Source organism: Diuraphis noxia, unplaced genomic scaffold (genome assembly GCF_037042655.1).
Source record: "Diuraphis noxia isolate RWA-SAM2 unplaced genomic scaffold, SU_Dnox_SAM2 contig0003, whole genome shotgun sequence".
NCBI lineage: Eukaryota > Metazoa > Arthropoda > Insecta > Hemiptera > Aphididae > Diuraphis > Diuraphis noxia.
In genome coordinates this window covers 80,964,427-80,986,517 of record NW_028301713.1, presented here as the reverse complement: position 1 = coordinate 80,986,517, position 22,091 = coordinate 80,964,427, and the positions used below count along the sequence as shown (strand labels likewise).

The following is a 22,091-nucleotide window of genomic DNA, read 5'->3' as shown; positions in this document are numbered from 1 at the left end:
CATTATTATTTTTATTTATTATAATTTTTATATTTTTATTTGTATACTATACATAGGTACCTACAACAGCAAATGAACGACGGACGAAAACAAACTGCCTACAAAGTGTAAAATATCAGTGTTTGTGAGAATAAAAATGGTTTCAAACATGTACGAATGTACGATATTATACTTACGTATATGAAGTATTGCTCGTTACATTAGGTAAGATTAGCTTGATTAAAGTTCACGATTAAGATAATAATTGTCATTCGTAATCGTTTTTCCTGTTTCTCAAAAAGAGGTGATATTATTGTATATTATATTTATATTTTATATTTTTGATCACAATAATTGAAAACCTGGATACTGTATGCGACGAAAAATTCACTTATAATGGCTGTTTGTTTCGTTCCTGGCATTTTTAATCACTATAATTTATAAGTGGCCGATTCTTATAACCAGTGAACACTATAAGCGGCGATCACTCTAATTAAAAATTAATCATCATTGGCATATACACACAATTATAATTTATATTTATACACCATAATAGAATAAACAGTCAATATTCAGTTATAATGAATTGCGTCACATAAAGTATAGCTAAAATATCAAACGTCAGTATAATTTACTCATTTTAACTTGTATTAACACTTGTAATCATTCAATTTACTATTTATACTCATATCCATACATTCTTCTATCAACCCCCCCCCCCTGGATAAATCACCACGTCATTATCTTTAGTGTAAAATTTACACTGTAAATGATTAAGTCAACTTCCTAGGCAAATAAAAATAGTTACAACATAAAAATTGTATCTTTATACTAATAAATTATTGTACTTAGTATACAAATAGTAGGTAAATATCATTTTTCTTAATCATACATAAACAAATAAATATAAAATTGATTTGGTTCAAGGTATTAATTTCTTATTATTTTTGAATAGTTGTGAAAAAAGTACTATTTAATACTAGTTATTCTTATTTGTCAATGAAAAATCTAACCTTTGTTGAATAAATCAAAAAATACGTATAATAGATTTACAAATGCTACAATAAGCTTATAAAGATAATATTAGAATGTTAATTGCATTAGGCATGTCTTATTTGGCCACATAAGTTCAGTATTACATTATAAAATTATGTAAGTGAGATTTATTTTCGGCTTCTGAAAACATATAAAAATAAACTTCATAAGCTCAGATGAAGACAACTGTGTTTTTGAATTATTTTTAATAAACTACAACCATTGTATAATATGTTTCGTAAAATAATTATTGTGATTTTGCGTGGTGTAGTTGCTGCAATCATTCAGGCTTTGTCTTGATTGTACGCACTACTTGCTGTCACTAGTTCCCGGATGAGTGTCTGGATTTTCAGTGGCAAAAATCTTGCCATATATACGCATGTTTCAAACCAACCGTATTTTCCTGCACAGTTAAAAACCATACTAAAATTAATCACCCAGTGGCTTATGTTTTTACGGGTTGATGAATAAAAAAAAGTATATATAGTATATATTATATACATATATTATTGTTAATGCCTTTAATATTGAATTACGATACATTTTATCTCTGTTAATAATAATTTACCTTCTGCTGATTTTAATTTTAAGAACATCAATGATTAGAGTTTATATGAAATCAGTTATCTATCAGTATAAATAGGTTATCGCATTGAAGTACCTGGCTAATACTAAAATGGATGAAATATCGAAGGTAATTAAAAACCTATCAGTCTAAAGCATAGTCAAAACAATAATTATTGTGTTTGAACAAAAAGTTATTTAAACATCAGTGGTTGAAAATGTATAGCCAGCTAAAAAATCATTAGAGTGGTCCATTATAATATGTGTGTACTGTGTAGTATGTGTAAAGTGAAAAAGGGGCAAAATTGTTGAACATATTTAACAGTAATGTATTCATGTTTCAACATAATTTTATCAATATATTTTGACATCAACCATTTATATGAAACACTAAGTTTATTTTAAAAATATTCAAAATATAATTTATATGAATAATATTATAATTATCTAGGCGTAAGGAAAGTGGCGCGCCCATCACCCAATGCACGGCAGTGCATTGCAGTAGCCCTTTCCTGGTCTTAATTGGCTGAGGTAATCTGGTCCTCCAGGTTGGGGGTTGGACGACAGGCTAACAACCCGTATCCATTAAAAGAACATTGTTAAGAAACTGAAACTAAAACAAAAGCCTCGGGACAGAGATACGGATAAACAAACTTGGACACGGCCCGGATACAGGATTTTCGAATTGGAACATGGAACATCAGAACATTATACAAGGCTGGGGCTCTTAAGACCCTAACCGATTCTTTGGAAAGATATAAAGTATAACTAGTAGCATTGCAGGAAACTAGACTGCCGGGTGAAGGGTGTATTACAACAGGAAATTTGAGCTTAATGTATGTAGCTTAAGGTATTACAAATAACAATCATGAAAATGGAGTAGGATTCGTAGTCAACAAAAAACTATTACCTTGGGTCAAGAAATTTAGAGCAATCAACGATAGAATATGCTATATACAAATTAATATGAAACATAGAAATTTAGCGGTGATATGCACATATGCACCCACAGAGAACAGTCATGAAGAAACAAAAGACACATTCTATGAACAGCTGGAACACACATATGACTACATACCAAGATACTACACAAAAATTATAGTAGGAGACCTCAATGCTCAAGTTGGTCAAAAAGAGGAATATAAGCAAACGGCAGGGAGTTATAGCCATTACAAATGTGAGAAGCTATAGGGGCGCAGACGCGGACCCAGATAATTATCTAGTAATATCAGATTTCAAAGTTAAATTATCAACAAGATGGAGCAGTGCTAAATCAAAAGGAATAGAAAAAATTGATGTTGATAGGCTAAAAAATGAAGAAACACGCAAAAGGTACGAAGAAAAAATAGAAGAGAAACTTAAATACGTGGACAATTGCAAGGAAGAACAAATTTATGAGAAATGGGAAAGACTAAAAGATACAGTAATACAAATAGCAGAGTCGGTAGTACAAACGAAACAAAGGAAGAAAATAAAACCATGGTTTAATGAATTATGTATAAAAGGAGTACAAGACCAAAATGATGCTAGGATGAAAGCGATCCAAACACCCACACTTGATAATATTAGATATTATGAAATAAAACGAAAAAGAAGTGAATAAGATACTAAGAAGGGAAAAGAGAATGGCAGAAAAGATGAGGATGGAAGAAATAGAAAAATATAGAAGAAACGCAAGAGAATTTTATAAACACTGCAAAACATTTAAAATGAGATATATACCTAACACACAATTCCTGGAAGACGAAGAAGGAGAGATTATAACATCACCAGAAAAAATTGCGGAAAAATATAAGGAGTATGTCGAAAAATTACTTAATAATAGTACGGTGAGCAATGAAGAAATTAATAAAGATAATATACTATACTACACAGTAGACCGGAAGTAAAAGCACCGAATTGGGATGAAATACAAACAGCAATAAATACGCTAAAAAACAACAAAGCACCTGGGGATGACAAAATTAATGCTGAGCTATGGAAAGCGGGAGGCAATTAATTAAAAACCCAGATATTGAAACTAATACAACAAATATGGAAAGAAGAAAGAATACCAGAAGGTTGGAACGAGTCACTTATATGCCCTATGTACAAGAAAGGAGATCGGAAGAAAGTTGAAAACTATAGAGGTATATCATTACTGAACACAGGGTACAAAATATTAGCACTAGTAATACTAAACAGACTACAGGAGTACTAAAAAGGAATAATAGGTGACTACCAGAGTGGATTTAACCGTTTAGGATGGGAAGATCAACTATATATCACACATTTGTTATTAGACAAATCATGGAGAAATATTATGAGTATGCTCGAGATTTACATATGAACTTTGTCAACTACAAACAAGCATATGGCAGCATTATACGAAAAGAGGTATGGAGGACATTAGCATACTTGGGAATACCAAAAAAGTTAATCACATTGATACAAATGTGCAACGCAGATACCTATAGCAGAGTAAAATTTAAGAACGTATCATCCCACACCTTTAAAATTGAAAATGGTCTACGCCAAAGGGATGCTATGTCACCGGTATTATTCAACCTCGCACTAGAAAGTGTGATACGAAAAGTACCGCGAACAGAAGATCTAACATTAAAAGATGGAAATATAATTATTCTAGCATACGTGAATGATATTGTGATTATGGGAAAAACACAAGATGAAGTGAAAAGGAGCATGATAGAAATGATGAAAGCAGGGAAAAGTTTCGGACTAAAAATTAACACGGAAAAAACGAAATACATGACAATGACCAGAAAATTAGGAACTCTAAGAGACATAACTATAGGTAATAGCCAAATAGAGCAGATAAGAGATTTTAAATATTTAGGAGTGACATTAGACAAGCAAAATAACATTCATGGAGAAATAAACATAAGACTGGCCACGGCAAGCAGATGCTACTTTGCTCTAGCAAACCTATTTAGATCAAAATTAATATAAAAAAACAACAAAAGAACAACTATATATCAGCTACGTGAGGCCAGTCCTTTCGTATACATGTGCCACGTGGGCAACAACGAAAGATGATGAAGAGAAGCTACTAAGATTCGAAAGAAAGATACCAAGGAAAATACATGGCCCAATATATAGTCAGGAAGAACAGAAATGGAAAATGAGATCAAACAATGAATTAAGGGCGCTGTTTAAAAGAAAAAGGAGCACGAGACTAGAATGTATGGGGCATGTGTTTGGCGAGCAGATGGGAGACTACTGAAGAGAGTCTAAAGCGAAGAAATGGAAGGTGGTCTCGTTCCTAGGGACACCATGTCGAAGGTGGATGGACATTGTACGGGAGACAATGATGGAACTTATACAATCAAGAGAAATAAACTGGGATATGGCAGAGGACAGAGGGAAATGGAAAGATTTAGTTTTAGCAGCAAAAAGCCTAAATGGCTTGTAAAGCTACGAAAAAAAATTTAAAAAATATTATAATTATATATTTTGTTTATTGTTTTTTTTCATTATTCAAAACTTTTTATGAAAATATGCGTATAGTTACATTTTAATAAATAATGAATGATTGATATTAATTTTGTTTTTTTCATAATAATAATAATTATTATTTCCAATGATAAAAATATCATTAAATAATCAAATACAAAATTTAACAACTTATACAAATTAAACAATACTTGACATAAAATGTTATAATTATCAAACATTATGTGCACATACAAAGCATAGTACCCTAAGTTTTAATAAAAAAATATATTGATTGATCTGCAGTGGTCCTAATAAATTCATAATAAGTAAATATACTCATATTATAATTAGAATAAATTTTTTGTATAATACTAAACAATATAGTTAATATATCAATGGTTTAAATTTAAGACTATTAGGTGTTATTTATTTAATGGCATATAATGATATAGAATTATTGATAGTTTTTTTGAAGGTGTCTGGACTATATTCAACTCAATACCAAGTCTTTAAGATTAACTGATTATTGATAAATATTTGTATGAGTATTTATTTTTTTAATCATGAGTACAGTATAACATAATAATAAAAACAAACTGCAAGAAAACTTAAAATGATACGTGGCCGTCAAACAAACAATCTATAAATCTATATTCTATACTATAGAATCTTTAGTATGTAGTGTAACAGGATGGTTAATATGTTATTGGTAAAAATGTATACTTTATAATAATATAAGCGAAGCAATGAATTTATTGGTTTTACGATAATATGTTTTTTTTTTTTTTTTTAATCATCGATTATTTTTGAAAGTAAAACTACATAAATTTTCAACTTTGCGTATTTTCTGGAAGTATATGAATATAGTTGAGATCAAAATTTAAAAAAATCTTAGTTCTTTTCAAAAACGTGGGAAAAATTGGATTTGATTTTAGTTGTTTGGGGTTGCTAAAAAAATAATACAGTTAGGTAAATACGATTATTATTCATTAAAGTTTTATATGACAAATTAAAGATAAAATGTTCATGATATTTTTTTTATTCTTTTATCTATAAACATAAAGAATTTTTGGTTTTTATTATTGTATTGAAATAATTGTATTAAATAATTATTACACAATATAACTAATGAATAATACTACAATACATTTCTACGAATAATACCATAAATTATACTTAATACGTAATATAGACTGACAGAATGTTGGATGGCAGAATTGTGATGAACAGTTCCTGGTTTTTGAACAGGAAAAAAAGACTAATAGAATGTATTTGCTTAGAATCATTTTTTGTATTCATACAATGGTCAATGATTTTATATCATTGATTTCAAACATAACAGAATTTCCATTACAGTAAACCACATGACACCTGATGTATAGCACTTTACTGTAGATGCCCACCTTTTATTCATGTAACTATATTACATATTTCTGTTGTATAAATGGATATTAAGTTAAAAAAAGAAAGACATGGTTCATTTTATAATAACGTAAATTTTTAAAGAATTTTTTTCTTAAAAATAGGCTTTAGTTGATACGTATTTATTTTATATGAGAAACGGATATAAACTTGAGCTTAAGTTTGTCAAAGTTATAATATTGAAATAACTTTATGATAAAAAAAATCACAGTTTTATTATATCGAATACCTATCAGTTATTTTGTGGTATTGAGGGATTGTCCCACCGCTAATAATTGTCGATGTTATTGTAATCAATAAACGGTGGGAGTCAGAGGAGAAGTAATGCTAACGCGGTTCCTTTTCTGGCTCTCGTTACAAAAAAAAAAGTTATTTTTTAGTAAATTTAAATTGTTAAAGTTCATATCGTATGTCTAATTTAAAAATAGATATGAAAAATGTTTGGCAAAACGTTGTATGGTATCTATGATAATTTTATTTTTTTCCTGACAGTTAAAACGGGATATAAATCATTAAATATTATAGCATATATAGCATTAATTATTTTAAATTAAAACTTGATTTAAACTGAAAATACTATTATTTATTTCATTTAATATTTAAAATTTTTAACTTACAACATTTTTAGTAATATTTCATTAGTATTATGATTTAAAAAAAAACTTCCCTACACTTTTCTAATGACTTATTACATTTGATTTTAATAAATCGACATTTAAAACACATTTTGACAGCTGTCATTTTGGTTGACTACCTACACTACACATAAAAAATATTAACAAACTATAAATATTATGCAGTCACAGTTTGAATTTACTAAATTATGTGTATACGTTCTTCTAGATCATTGAGCCGTCTATAAGTAGCTACATATAATTACATAATCCAATTTTCGTCATCAAATAAATTTAAATTGTATCATATGATATAAAATGTAATTATTTACTACAAATATTCGGGTTACCCTTTTTAACATTAAATTAATAGTATAATAAGTAATAACAATTAATAAAATATAATGACGTTCTTAATATATTATACAAGGTGTCCCTCGAGAATTTACTCATTGTGATATCTCTGAGATAATTTAAATATATCATAAATCTGTTTTTTTACTACACTCACATAGACAGGGGCTAGATAAATTTAATTTTTAGTTTTTGGTAAGAAAGTAAAAACAATTAATTTAAAAAAAAAAAAAATAAAGATACTAATTTTTTAGAGTTTATTTTGCTGAAAATGTTGACCTTTCAACATTGTATTTTCATTAATCTCGTGATTCTTAATAATTATTTTAGTTTATAGATAAAATGGCGAAAAATTTGTTTTTATCCAGGAGTCAAGTACTATTCTACCGCTAATGAGTGTATCCTCACGGGACATGCTGTATATTATATTGAAACAATAAAAATAATAATATTAAAACATACCATTATCAAAATCAGAATCAGAAACAGAAACAGTGTAAGGATTTCAGATTATAGATCCATATTCTAGAATAAGACAGACTAGATAGAAAATATAAATATTTTAGTGATTTTGATAGTTTGAATTCTTTAAATAGTAAACTATCATGGTTCATGAACCCTTAAACTTTAAATGCTTTACAAAAAATCACTTATATATGAGGAATTGAACTAAAGATTCTAGTTCATGAAAAACCAGAAAAACCAAGATGACAAGGTTATTAACAATGCATAAAATGTTCATTACTAAAATATATTAGTTATAGAGTGTAGGAGCACTAGAATCTAGTATCCTGGAATCCCTAAATTACTCACATCATCATTATTGAGTTCACAAGAATAGACAAACTTGAAGCCGTGTCGCTAAATCATGTTTTTTAGAACGAACAAAATAAAACACCAATAGAAGTTGATATTTAAATAAATATCAGAATTAAAGCGTTGTAACAATATACATTTTCGAAAATTTGTAGGTTTTTTACTAATTGATAGTTCAATGATACCTGGCACATACAGGTGGTATTATATTTTGGATTTATGCTTATTGAGTTATACTCTGTAATCATCGGTTTAAAAATGGATTTAAATTTTGTATGTGCGTTTTTTTTTTATAAATAAAATGTGTTTTTGATTCATTTGTGAACAAAACAAGATTGAAGATCTCGAGTGATGAATGGGTACAAAATATTATATCTAGACTGGGAAAAAATCATATGATGTGTTATAAATTGAAAAGTCAAAATTAGAAGTAAAATAATGAATGTTAGAACAGTCAGCTTTGAAGAAGTCAAAAAAAATAAGTCAGATATTGAAATGTGTTAAATTCTTAGATCAAATAATTAAATGTACATTAATTTATATCAAATTAAAATATATAAAACAAAATACATTTATACATTTATTTGATTCAAATGAAATCGAAATTACATCAATTTCATATTGTATACACTTGATTAAATCTTCTATTTGTTAATATAAATTTCTTTCTTTTTATAAACATCATTAAACAAAATGTTGATAAAAATTCGTTAACAAATCATGTTAATTCATATTATTTATTTATCATATAATAATGAAATATAGGCTTATACGTTTATCTATTGATATACAATGTATGATTAAGTTAAAATTAAAGTTTATACATATGTTATACCAACTTAATATTTAAACTTAAAGAAGTGAGATATAGGAAATTTGTATGATACGGCTTTAATATTCGTTTCTCAGATAATTAACAATTTGGAAGGATATAAGAGAAAAGATAATATTAAAAATTAAACTCGATACTTTAAAAAAATTAGAGAAAGAAGAGAGGCGGAATCAATAATAAAAATAATATATAACATTCCATTAAAATATACTCGTAGTTAGTTTAAATTTCATATTAGAACTAAAATCTTCGTCAATGTATAGTAAATTTCAGACACAAAACTTAAATTGGGGAGACTTGGGCGGGTATCATGTTCTACGAAACGACAAGTGTCAAAGTACAATCTAGAAATTTCACCTGATTAAGTTCGTATATATTTTTTTTCGGTAATCACACAATAGTTTTAATCAACACAAGAGATTTTAGGATAATTTGAAAATTTCCTAGCTAAGCCCAATAAATTTATCTAAATAAGTTAGTACCATTTTTATGGAATAATTAATTAATATATATTAACTATGCATCCGCTATGATAGCACCAGCAAATGTAATGTCATTTATAACATTGAATTACTAGTTTTAATATGAAATTTCAGTTACAAAACATAAATTACAATTTTAAAATCAAAATGGAATTTTTTAATTTAGTGAATGGCTTAAAATTAAATTTAAACTTTATTTTAATATCACAATATAATATGTACGAAGTAAATAATTCCCAACGGTACAATAATTTCATATAAAATAATCGACAGAAGTTATTCATATTATATGAGATTTGATACTATACATATTTTTTATAAATAATTTCAAAATCATAATGAACAAAATTATAAAATTAAGATATTATGAAAATATACGACGTCCTTAATGAAATTCAGTTACAATTGAATTACCAAACTTAAAATAATTTAACATTTCAACGAAAATCCATTTTGAAATAATACAATATTATAATAAAAAATGTTTTGTTCAGATAATAATGCATGGAAATTTAGTATACCATTTAGCATCTAAATTATACTATTTATTCAGCTAAAAGGTTAATTTAAAAATTCCTAGTTTGCATAATTATATTCATGATATTATATTTTTTTTTTTATTAAACGTAATACACAATCTGTATCGACTAGATACAATAAGCATATATGATGAGAGTAACAAAGATTGACATAGAAATTTGATGAAAGAAGCCACCCATCGATGGCATTTTCTATAGATTTTTATTTTTATTTTTATATTATATTTAAAATGAAAATAAATTGTCTATTATATTAATTGATTTTCTAAATTGGTCTTTGATATAACTAAATATATAGAAATATTAAAAAAAATATATATATATTTTTATAAAATAATAATTAATTGATGTTTAAAATTGAGATGATTATATTATTAGTATAATAAAAATTATAATTTTAATTATTAGAATGTAATATTCTGGACAGTCTAGAAAAATAATCGTATATTCATGACACGAATATGTGTAATTATTAGTGCAGTAGTTGTCGGCACGTGGCGTCGCACACATAATATGTGTTCCAACAGATTGCCATACAGCATAGCATCGAATAAATTGTATTAACTATCAAGATAAGCACGCTAAAAAATATAAGAATTGATATGGGTTTTTTCATACTTTATCATATCCATATAATAGTCATAATAAATAATAATAATAATAAATATCATAATAATATTACGACTATAACAGTTGGACCAATATACAATTTAATAATATAATATTATACTACAGTATGTAATATATTCAATTCAAACAAAGTTGCGAAAATCAAATGAAATATACGGTTACAAAAATAAATCATTTATGACTCAATCTTTCAAAGAATTTAATAAAAAAAGAAAATACGAATTATAGACATTACAGCTTTTTAAGAGCCAGCTGTCACCGTTGTATTAATAAAGTAAAATATTTTGGTGATCAAAATAAATATAAGTAGGTAATAAGAATATCGTTATCATTTTGAATTTTAAGTTTTATTTTATTTCATTTAACCATGAAAATCCAAAATTGGTATTTTGTACATTTCTGACATCACTGTACGGCTATAACAAATAATACTCTTAAATTATAATATTATATGCGCAGGAGATTAAATACGTTCACCATTAAGATTGAAATCGGGACACTTGATTTCTTGTGAAATTTGCATGCCTAAAATACTTGTGGGTACCTACATGTGTTATTGAAGGTATAGGTATAATGTAATATAAATTAAAACACAAATCCACTATACTGGTGGAAATTAATTATAGTTGTTATTATTATAACTACTTATGTTTTCAGTCCACCGTCCGACCAGTTTCCGTTTTACCATCTTTTTTCGCTTAATCTATTCTTCGTGGTAATGAGTTGTTAACACTATAATGTATATACATATTACATAATATTTATAATATTATACATGTGCATATATAAAATAATATATATCTGGTCTCCCTATAAAAATTGTGATTTTAATATATAAATGATACCTTTGCTGAAAATGTTTTTCTGCGTTATATTTCGGAAAAATTAAAAACTCTGTTAAATTCGTTTATTCAGAAGCCTACAAGATAAATAGGTACCTGATTTGACGTGATAACCAAAAAAAAAAACTGACCAGTTAAATTGGGAAACTGAATTTACGGTGGTTAATACCTATAGAAGATCAGGACGCACGAGTGAAGTAAAGTAATGAGTATTATATACACCAAATGAGTAAAAGAGGAAGAGTTAAATTTGAAAATAATAATTAGTGAAAAATATTAATGACCCTTAATTTACACTAACAATTAAAACCAACATAATCTTCACTATTAAAACAAAGAAAAGAATGATACCAAATAAAAGTATGTTATAAGTATATTCTACGAATTTTTTTACAATTTTTATGAATTTATAATGATGTTGTCTGGCGATAACGTTCGTCATGAACACACGTTCGCGTGCACGTCCGCTCCGTTATCTTTACTCGTAATTACTTCAAGTCTGCTACACACATGGCGCCGCCTCGACCACCACAATCCAAAAAATCAAAACGGCATTGGTTCTCGCCTTCTAGCCCATCACCACAAGAAGAAAAGAAAATCAAGCCATATACATCACCAGATCGATAAGCGGCATTGGCCAAGATCACTGATGGCTAAATCGAAAATGAGGTAATTCAAGCAAACGATAACTATTAGTAGTCTGTGAGCAACTATCTAAAACTAAAATCATACCTATACCTACCCGAATACCAGTGATCTACACAAAGAACGTCATCAATTTCTCAATATTCAGTGAAAAAATAATATCACTCACAGGCACTAACAATATTTCATTTAATTCCACAACATATTTTCTTATAATCCAGCACAATAACCACATAAACTACAATATAATAATTGATTACTTAAAAGAAACCAAATGCTGAATTTCATTCTTTTCAGCCGCACTCCTAACGGAAATTCAAATCAATAATTAGAAATTTTCATCACTCCACAATCATAACTGATATTAAAAACGCTCTGGCTGAACTTGGACACTCGGCCACGCGTGTGGTTAATATAAAAAAGAACCATCCTCCTTTACCACTGTTCCACTGGCTCTTAAAGAAAACAATAAATAAATCTTCGAGATTACAAAATTGTTTCACTCTGCAGTATTCTTCAGCGAAGAAAGTAGTATCCCGGCTAAATGTGCCCTATGCTCTGGTGCACATACACCATCATATAAAGGTTATGTCGTATACAAAAAACTGACAACATTCACAAACAAATCAAAAAAAGTAAAAGTTCAAACACAACAAGGTATCTTACGTTGTCACGCAACGTATTCACCCACGTCCGGTCCATCATACGCCAGTATAACATCCGCTCAATCAATATCCAGCACTACAGATTCAATCTCAAAAATTTTAAATGAACTCAAAATATTATTAAATCCATTAATCTCTGTAATAACTGTAATTTTAAGCAAACTCACAGCTATATTCCCACAATATTCTTACATTAAATCTCTTATCCACAAACTTCATTAAAATTATCTACAATCCCTACACTATATTCTATTTTTATAAAAATCGAAAATCATTAACTAACCGTAATTAAATTGTAATCTAAAACTTGTAATAGCATGCACTATGTGCAGACACATTTTAATTGCAATAAATAAAATACAAAAATCACGAAGTTATTTCTTATATAAAAATCAGTGCTGTTTTTATAATACTGCGTAACCAGCTTGTTTTTTTATTACTATTAGTAATATATGTCATAAAAAATAATATATTTTATAATACGTTTGGTTGACATTTTATGATAGTTTTTATTCAATTATCAGTTTTTACAATTGTAGTAAATTACAGTTTCTGTAATAGTTAAGAATATAAATATTTTCATTTACCTACCTATAATAATTTTATTTTTACCCGTAATCATATAATATTATTAGATGTATTCATGTTTAAATTATACACTATATTTGTTTAAGACTTGTAGATTTTACTAAAACACGGCTAGAGACAGACTGACATATAGCTATCACAATACATACTGATTCCATTAATTGTAATTACTGTAAACACAAGAACTAAAAAATGTATTTGTCTATTATCTTTACTTTTCTGATATATCAATGCATTTTATTGGGAGCCAGGTTTGATTAGCTGAATATTAATAAAAACACCTTATTGATTATATTTAATTTAAGGTTATGTGTTACAATTAATGCTATATGGCTCAGATGGGCTAATCAATTCTATACATTTGATACTCGATTAGATCAATTTTATAGGCCGTCTAGTCGAATCAAATATCATTGCATTCTATTCACGTATATGTACACCTGATTGTATAGATGTCTAGCATCGCATTGAGATTATCCTTATAATTATAACGGAAGCAAAGCCAGAACGTTTGTTCAAACAACAAAAAAACAGCATCCAATGCGTATTTTCTATGCGAATATATATCTATATGCCAAGATAAACGCGTATGGTAATCTAATTTAACATTTCCAATACCTACTAGACAAATTTTTTATACGATGTAGTTTAATACAGAATATGTAATTAATATCCGATAGTCAAATCCAACATATGATATATTATTCAATAGCACACAAAATATTATATTGAATTATTTCTAATAACATACTTGATTTCACTTTTTCATTTTAATTAACTCAATTGTGCATAATACTTATGCAATAATAAAAGTATTCATAGGTGTATTTGAACGTTATTAATTATTATCACGGGTTAAATTTGTTTCAGTCTAATTTACCTATTTCATGTAATATTACACGTAGGTAAAACTGATTTTAATAGATTATGTGTGATGAACTAGTATATATTATGCATTTAGACTTTTTGAGTAAATATTTAAGTTGCGTTCATAAATAATATTAGCAAAAATGTGTTATTATTTTTTATTTATATTTAATAAATATTATTGTTTATTGAAGTTCAAACACATAACGTTTTCAATAAATTACATTCTCACTTAATATACATATATTTATTTTGTGTGCAATATTTTGAATCAATCATTAATGACTCAAGTTGTATACCCTAATTGATAATTAATAATAAAAATAAAAATAGTTTAACTAATTTAATTTGAAAAGATTCAAAAATTATAAAAATCTTCAATATCACCATTGAAATAAACATTTATTATATCATATGTGTATTAATTTTTTTACTGAACTTTAACTAACATCAAAAACAAAGGTTAATAGTTATTTTTGATTATTTGACCAAGTGCATAATAAATACGTATATATTACATTATTAATAGTCATTAAATCATATTAAGAACATAAAAGTGATTTATCGATTGCAATTTGGTAAGTAGTATAATATAATATTATTCAATTATAATTTTACAATTAATTCCTTGTAGAACGTTATTTAAATAACAATAATAAAAACAAATATTAGTATTGACATAAGCATAAAATAAACATTTAAAAATGTATTCTAGTCTGCAATTTGTATTAGAAAAAACCACAAATATTTTTTAAATGTCTTATTAAAATATGTAATTTATACCTTATTATTTTTTTTTTGATAGCACAAACAAATAATTTTAAGTAATTTAATGAAAAAATAAATCTATTTTCTTAAACTTATAACTTTGAATATATTAAGTTGTCAAAAAAATAATGACGCTATGACACACATAAAGTTCTTACTTATGCGTTGTGGAATTTTGGTAATTCTACTATAAATACAAAGGGAGTAAAGTTGTCTCGCGCTAAACAAATTTTGCTATGTTATATGTTTGTAAGACGGAGACAACACATGCGGGTGTGGTGTCCTCTTAAGAAACCATATTGGTGTATGACATTATAATAAAACATATTATTTCGACAAAGGTGTGTGGAGTTTCAAAAAAAAAAAAAAACATGTTCATGTAATTTACTGTGTGCTATTTGAATAATTGATTATATCAAATCATGACAGTAGTTACTTAATCGATATTCAAAACGCAGTAAATAAAATATTAAGTTATGAGGAATTATTCAGTTAAGAATATTTCATGTAAAAATTTAAAACAGTTCAATATGGTTAACCATATAATATAAATATTTTAAAAAAGATTATTTTAAAATATAAAGTATCAAAAATTTTTTAAAGCGGGGAAATTATGTTATTAAATGGTTTATCATGAATAATTAATTAAACTGAATAAATTACAACAATTAGTTATTCTTAAAGACGTTCGTGGAATCACTGAATGTTATGATGGATTAGGAGAAAATTAATTTCTCTAAAAATAAATCCAATGGCACCAATTTAGACAACATAACTTTTTGAACTCGAATATTACCATTCACAAGAGAAATGTTTGTATTTTATCCATCTACAAGTGGCTCACCTTAATCTCTTCAAGTTAATACCTATCGTTTTCCGTCAAATCTGTGATCTAGAGACTAGACCCTATAGATTTCTTGTAAATGTTTAATTATTTATATACCGGTAAGTATGTATAAAAATGAAGATATCAAAATTGTGTAACACTAGGCCACTGTAACGGATGAAATTTAATTATAATCATTATTTTTTTTTTAACACCCCTGTGTGTTGTATTTTTTAATATGGCGACAATACATGTAGGTATGAAGTGAAAAGCTGTATTCACACTATACCATAGTGTAGAGCATAATATATTATTCAATTTCTATTTAACGTGTTACCATAATTATGCCAGCTCCATATAAAACATAATAATATGAAACATGGCGCGACACGCATTGTATAATATGAAAACAACTTTAATGGTTGCGCGATTTTATTAAATGAAACTCTGTAACTGGTTTAATTATTGTAATTGCACCTATATATATACACACCAAATTTAAGTTCAGATATTACATAACTTTGGTTTTAATTGAAATTCTTATTTGATGCCGTATTATGATTTTTAGAACTAATTAGAGATTATACATAGTATCTAAATTTTTAATGTTTATTTCAGAATATTATTTGGTTAATATTGATATTTTAACTCTGTAAATTTTGTACTTTTCATTTAGTACTTACGAGTTATTGATTTTTAAATAATAATACAAGAAGTTAAATGTAATAATATATAATACCCCCACACACCTTCCTAGAAAATTTGAAGTTATACTAACAAGACTACGGATCGGCCACACCAAGATCACTCACAGTTATTTAATGAGTAAAAACGATCCCCCGATATGCACAACTTGCGGCACGTACCTATCAGTCAAACACATTATGACTGAATGTCTATCTTATACCGATTCAAGATTGGAATCAAATCTTCCTGAACACCTGGCAAAATTACTTGGCCACAACAACTCTTCACTCGCAGTCACCTTCAACTTCATTTCATTGGCAGAACTTCAAAAAAAAATTTAAAAAAAAAAAATGTACACTTATTCAAATATAAATTCTGTAAATTATAGATGTAAATAATGTAATTTCATTGTTCCCAATGGCCGATGTCGCCGAGGGCTTATTCTTAATAAAAAAAAAAATATATATATATATATAATACCAATTTATTGTGCTTAAATAATTAAGTTACGATCACACGGCGTTCTGTCTAGGCGTTTTAGGTACACTATTGCCATATGGTTGATTTTTAGTGTATTTTCACTGTGACTTTAATGGAAATTTTTTTAATGTATTAATAGATTTATTTAGTACTTAATTGAATTTATAAGCTTATGAGTTTTTTTTTCTATAGGAGATAAATCGTTTCAGTTATCAAGGTAATAAAGATTCGTTATCTCTTAAATAATCTTTATTTTAATTTACCTACCTACTAATAGTTATGATCACTGGTTTTCTCTCTTATTTATATTTTATCATACATTTTATATGATTCATACCTATACTTATTAATATATTAATGCTTGACCAAAAATACATTTTATTTTAAGATACGGATAAGGACACTTATAGTGTACAATTAGGTAAGTTTACAAAATATTAGATTTCCAGTTTTATGAGTTTTATCTCATATCATTAAAATAGAGCAATTTTGTGGTTTACGTTTTTATATTATAATATAATATAATTAATATTATTTAATGCTATTCCGAAAATAAGTTACTTTAATTAAGATTATGCGCGGATAAAATCAGACAAATTTTGATTTAAAATCAAAAAAATATTAAGTAGTATAGTATTTTTTAATATACAACAAAATAATTTTTTATCTATTTTTAAGTTCTCAACACTTCTCTAGCTCATATAACTTTTTTTAAAATCTAATACCTATAAATATTTACACGCATTTTCCAATTTTATTTTCAAAAGCTCGTCTTGCTTTAATCAAGTGACATATGTTGAATACCGGACATGATGAGCTGTGGTCAGCGTCCCTTGTGATTTTGAATTTCCGACACACTTCATCGAATGCACCCAACATATCTGTGGTGCCCTCACCCTGTAAATATTAGTTCCTCCATCTAGAACTATTGTTGTCTATTTCGTTCACATAAATGTAGTTGTGCTTATCGTATTAAACTTGACGTGGCAAGAACAATAATACCTACTGATATTATCATTTTGTAATTATTTATTTTAATCAAGTTTCACACCACAGCACATACTAAAAAAATATATATATATATTTTTTTATGTAGATAAATAACTGTTTTAGACAATATATTATTATGAAGTTTTATTTACTTTATATTACCTATGTTGATATTATTGCTTGATAAAGTTAGAAAATTTAATACAAGGTTGCTCATAAGTTGTTCATATTACACGATTTAAAAAATAAATATTAAATTATTAATAATATAACATTTAATAAAAGTTTTACCGAAAAATAACATTAATTTTTACAAGAGTTTGAATTAAAAATTTTTTTGGATATTGGATATTCATCCTTAAATTAACCATATCTCCTAAATCGATTTTTGATAAGCTGTTGTAATTTTAAAGTAAATAACCGTCGCCAATGTTCTATACTAGAATTGTTATACTTCTATGTAAAGTTATATATACATATATATTTGGTCGCCTTTTGAGTTATATACTTTATGGATATCATTGTTAGATTTCGAAATTTGAAATTTACTTAAGTTTATTTCAATAAATATCTAAGCGACTTTTTTCGTAACAAGGTTTCTTATAAGTTGATTTTATAGAAATTTAGAAATAATAAAGATAAGTATTGATGATTTTATTGTGAATGAACGTCACCTATCATAATATTAATCGTTGGACGGGGAGGGGGGCAAAGCTCTACGCTTACGATCAATACGTACATTCTACATCGTTGTTATTATGTATGTGGTTATTCTGGTAATTTCAACGACTATATAGATTTTAGAAATGTTTTGTGGCTGACTGGTTGCAAATAGTTTGCACCGACCATGCGTGTTTTCAAAAACTATTAAAAAATATTTTATTACAATATATGACCGAAAATTCCAATTTTCTGTGAATGCTGAAAAACTTTTGATTTTTTGACGGATGGCGTTTTTAAGGCCAACAACACCTGCGGTCAGAAATAAGCACTGGCTGTAACACTTATGTTCTTCGCGTAGATACACAACTGCATCGAGGAAGCGAACGTGCGACGACGGTGGTGATTGAACGTGGTGCACGGCCGCGACGCTTGGCGCCCTCGTCCACCCGTGTCAACGTTGAGGCGGTCGGTTTAGTCGCTCGACGGTGCCAACAGGGTTCGCACGTCACCAACGTCGCTCAGGGTGGTACGCGGACGCAAAGCAACCGCCGGCCACTGACGAGTTTTCACACGCGTCCAACACGATTTTTTTTGTCCGTTCGCCCCGGCGGATGCGTCCCGGCGTGATCGTCGGTTGAGAGGGTTGAACACAAGACGTGAGATACACACACCCCGCGGCCGCAGGCACTCGTTCCGCGAATTTGCCGCCAAATTGACGGCGTCCGTCTGTCCGCGCGCGCGACGATGGCCTGCTGCGGCCGGCGGGCCCACCGATGGAACACGCAAGCGACTGTCGTAACCGCTTCGGTGTGGCCGCCGCCGCCGCCGCCACCGCCATCGCCGTCACTGCAACAGCCACAATCATGTTAGTGGCAACCGTGGTGTCCATGTGGGTGCTGAGCGCCATGGCCGTGACCGTCAGGCACGGCCGGTCGAGGATGGCCAGGTGGGCGCAACAGCAGCACTTCGACATGCAACAACTGTCGGTGGCCAACGGCACATCGGCCTCGGTCACGTCGCCAATCACGACCGTGGCCACGGCCACCGTTAACGGAAGATTGCACGACCCGGGCGGCGAGATGCCCGGGCCACTGCACCCGTCGATGGTGACAGACAACGTTGGACAGCAACAACAACACTACCGAAACAAGGCAAACTCACTGCTCCGCATTGTCGAGTCGCAACAGCAATTGGGCGGCAACTGTACCGCTGGCACGGATCTGAACATGGGCGACGGAGTCGTGGACAGATACGCTCAGGTACCTAAGCTACAACTCTAACTCACCCATCATCGATTTATCTGAATACTAATAACATTAGCGAACTTTGATTATGAATTATGACTGTCATACAATGATACGTGATCGACACGTCTTATAGATTTCAAGTGACATACCATGGACTAGGTACATCTGAGATCGGCCCAAGTCACACGTCACCTCTCTGAGTAGCTCCGATTAAATGAGTAATACAAGCGTATGGCGGATTTACTTAATGTCTTGGATATTTTGACAACAAAATAAATAATTTTCCGTACAAAAAATATAAACCTTACAAATTTGCATAAAAACCATTTGAATAATATTTCCTTAAATTGTATTTAATTTTTTCGATGCTATTATTTATTTAATTTCAAGAAAACGACGTACAAATTTTTTTTTTTAAACAGCATACATTTATTAAAACATAATTAATCATAAATAAAATTTAATTTGAAAGGTCTATTCCAATGATAATAATTAAAAATAAATAAATAATTATTTAAGCAAATTAATTTATAATAATATTAACCTCCAAAATGTATTTAAATATGCATTATGCATAATATCATACAATATAGATCATATTAAATAGAGCCAATATAATAGCTTGTTGAAAGAGTATATTATAAAATATATAAAGTGTAATACGTATATTGACATAGTTATTTTACCCAATACCCCAATAACACTTACTAAGTATATAAAAATATCATTTTTTATTGTCTGCCATCTAATATAAATATTATGCCTATATTGAAATACATGACCAAACATAATATTATTGATGTTTATGAAAGTCGTTTTTAATATTTATAACCATATTTCAAAAGAAAATAGAGATAGTTACAGTTATTATTGCGCGTATATTTTTTTTAATATAAACAGTCTATTTTGATTGCTAGTATAGGAACTATAAAACTTGAAAAAAAAAACTAGTCAACAAACCTAACCTCTGTATAGTGGAATATGTATAGACTTACAAGGTTTGTGTGTACTATAAACGAATAATCTTAATATTATTCGCATAAAAATAATGTATGATATATTTTTTTTGTTCAATAACGTATACTTGAGGCGCACTTAATAAAATAATAAGTCATATGATTAGCTCCAACCAATAGAAAAACTAAGTGTTTTAATAAACAAAAAAAAAAAACATATATTATAATTAAATTTGGTTTTCTCATGTGTGATCCGTTCAAAAAACATTTAATTAACCGTGTATACATGTCACTGGAAAATAAAATAGCATTTTAATGGAAATTTGTCGGTACTGAAAAAATATTTACTGTGTACACATTATCAATTTATCATATTATATTCATATGATAATTTATCCTTCAAACAAAAATATTGACCGTGTTTAAAAATTTAATTTTTTTTTTTTGACTTCTTTTATAAACTGAAATCATTTTTTCGAGTAATTCAAAAAATACAAATCACTACCATAAAAATTATGTTTTATTAATATAAATTTTAATTTTTTACTGAACTCGTATCATACAATACGTATATGATGTGCATTAAATATTATTAACTAGTTCTAAAATATAGTTTATATACTATCAGTATATTTAGTACAGTTTATCTTATCACAGTAAATATTTCTGCATGGTTGACAAATTACCTATCAAAAACTGTGTAATATCCATGTACTAACATGGTTGTATGAGTGCCTTTGAGTAGAGCATTACAATTTTTTCATAGTCAATAAATATTGTGTAATTTCCACATAATATGTTTTACGTCTAATCTGAAATACCTACTATTTTTGACATTTATAATAGAAAGTTTGATACCATTAAATGTTTTCTTGTTGATAATAATTATTACTATACTTGCAAAAAATGTGTACAAACTGGTCTTCTTAAAATACTGAAAATAAAGTCGTAATCTACTAATTACCATCCACATATTATTAAACCTTTAAAGTTTAAATTAATATACACTGGTGGCATTTAATGCCTTATTATTTAGTAACTTATTATTATTTCATTAAAATTATATAACTATTATTCAATTTAAATCTATATGGTAGGTACTTATATGAGTGATATAATAAATATGTATATCAGTGCTCTCGATCTATTTTATTATTTTAGTTTT

At 28.2% G+C, this 22,091-nt stretch overlaps 1 protein-coding gene and 2 long non-coding RNA genes across 7 annotated transcripts in view; 2 read left to right on the top strand and 1 right to left on the bottom strand.

Moving 5' to 3' along the window:
• LOC149057853 (uncharacterized) overlaps positions 1 to 22,091 on the bottom strand; it is a 32,746-nt gene that overhangs the window by 2,876 nt on the left and 7,779 nt on the right. The window contains exons 2-3 of one of the 5 annotated variants that reach the window (XR_016190736.1): positions 1,235 to 1,417; positions 955 to 1,155 (exon numbers count right to left, since the gene is read on the bottom strand). The exons of 2 other annotated variants lie outside the window; for them this stretch is intronic. This is a non-coding gene — a long non-coding RNA (uncharacterized LOC149057853). Of the gene's footprint in view, positions 1 to 176; positions 662 to 954; positions 1,418 to 22,091 lie in introns of those variants that run through there. 2 more of the 5 variants (XR_016190732.1, XR_016190735.1) reach the window with 2 other exon arrangements.
• On the top strand, positions 11,957 to 13,223 carry LOC149057854 (uncharacterized). Its single transcript, XR_016190721.1, has 2 exons — positions 11,957 to 12,213; positions 12,487 to 13,223. It is a non-coding gene; the product is annotated as an uncharacterized LOC149057854 (long non-coding RNA).
• The window catches only part of LOC107169935 (putative G protein-coupled receptor CG31760), a 112,839-nt gene continuing 109,963 nt past the window's right edge, over positions 19,216 to 22,091 (top strand). The window contains exon 1 of the mRNA XM_089222180.1: positions 19,216 to 19,982. Within this exon, the coding sequence (XP_089078306.1) occupies positions 19,497 to 19,982 (486 nt within the window). The 5' untranslated portion in view covers positions 19,216 to 19,496. The remainder of the gene's footprint in view (positions 19,983 to 22,091) is intronic.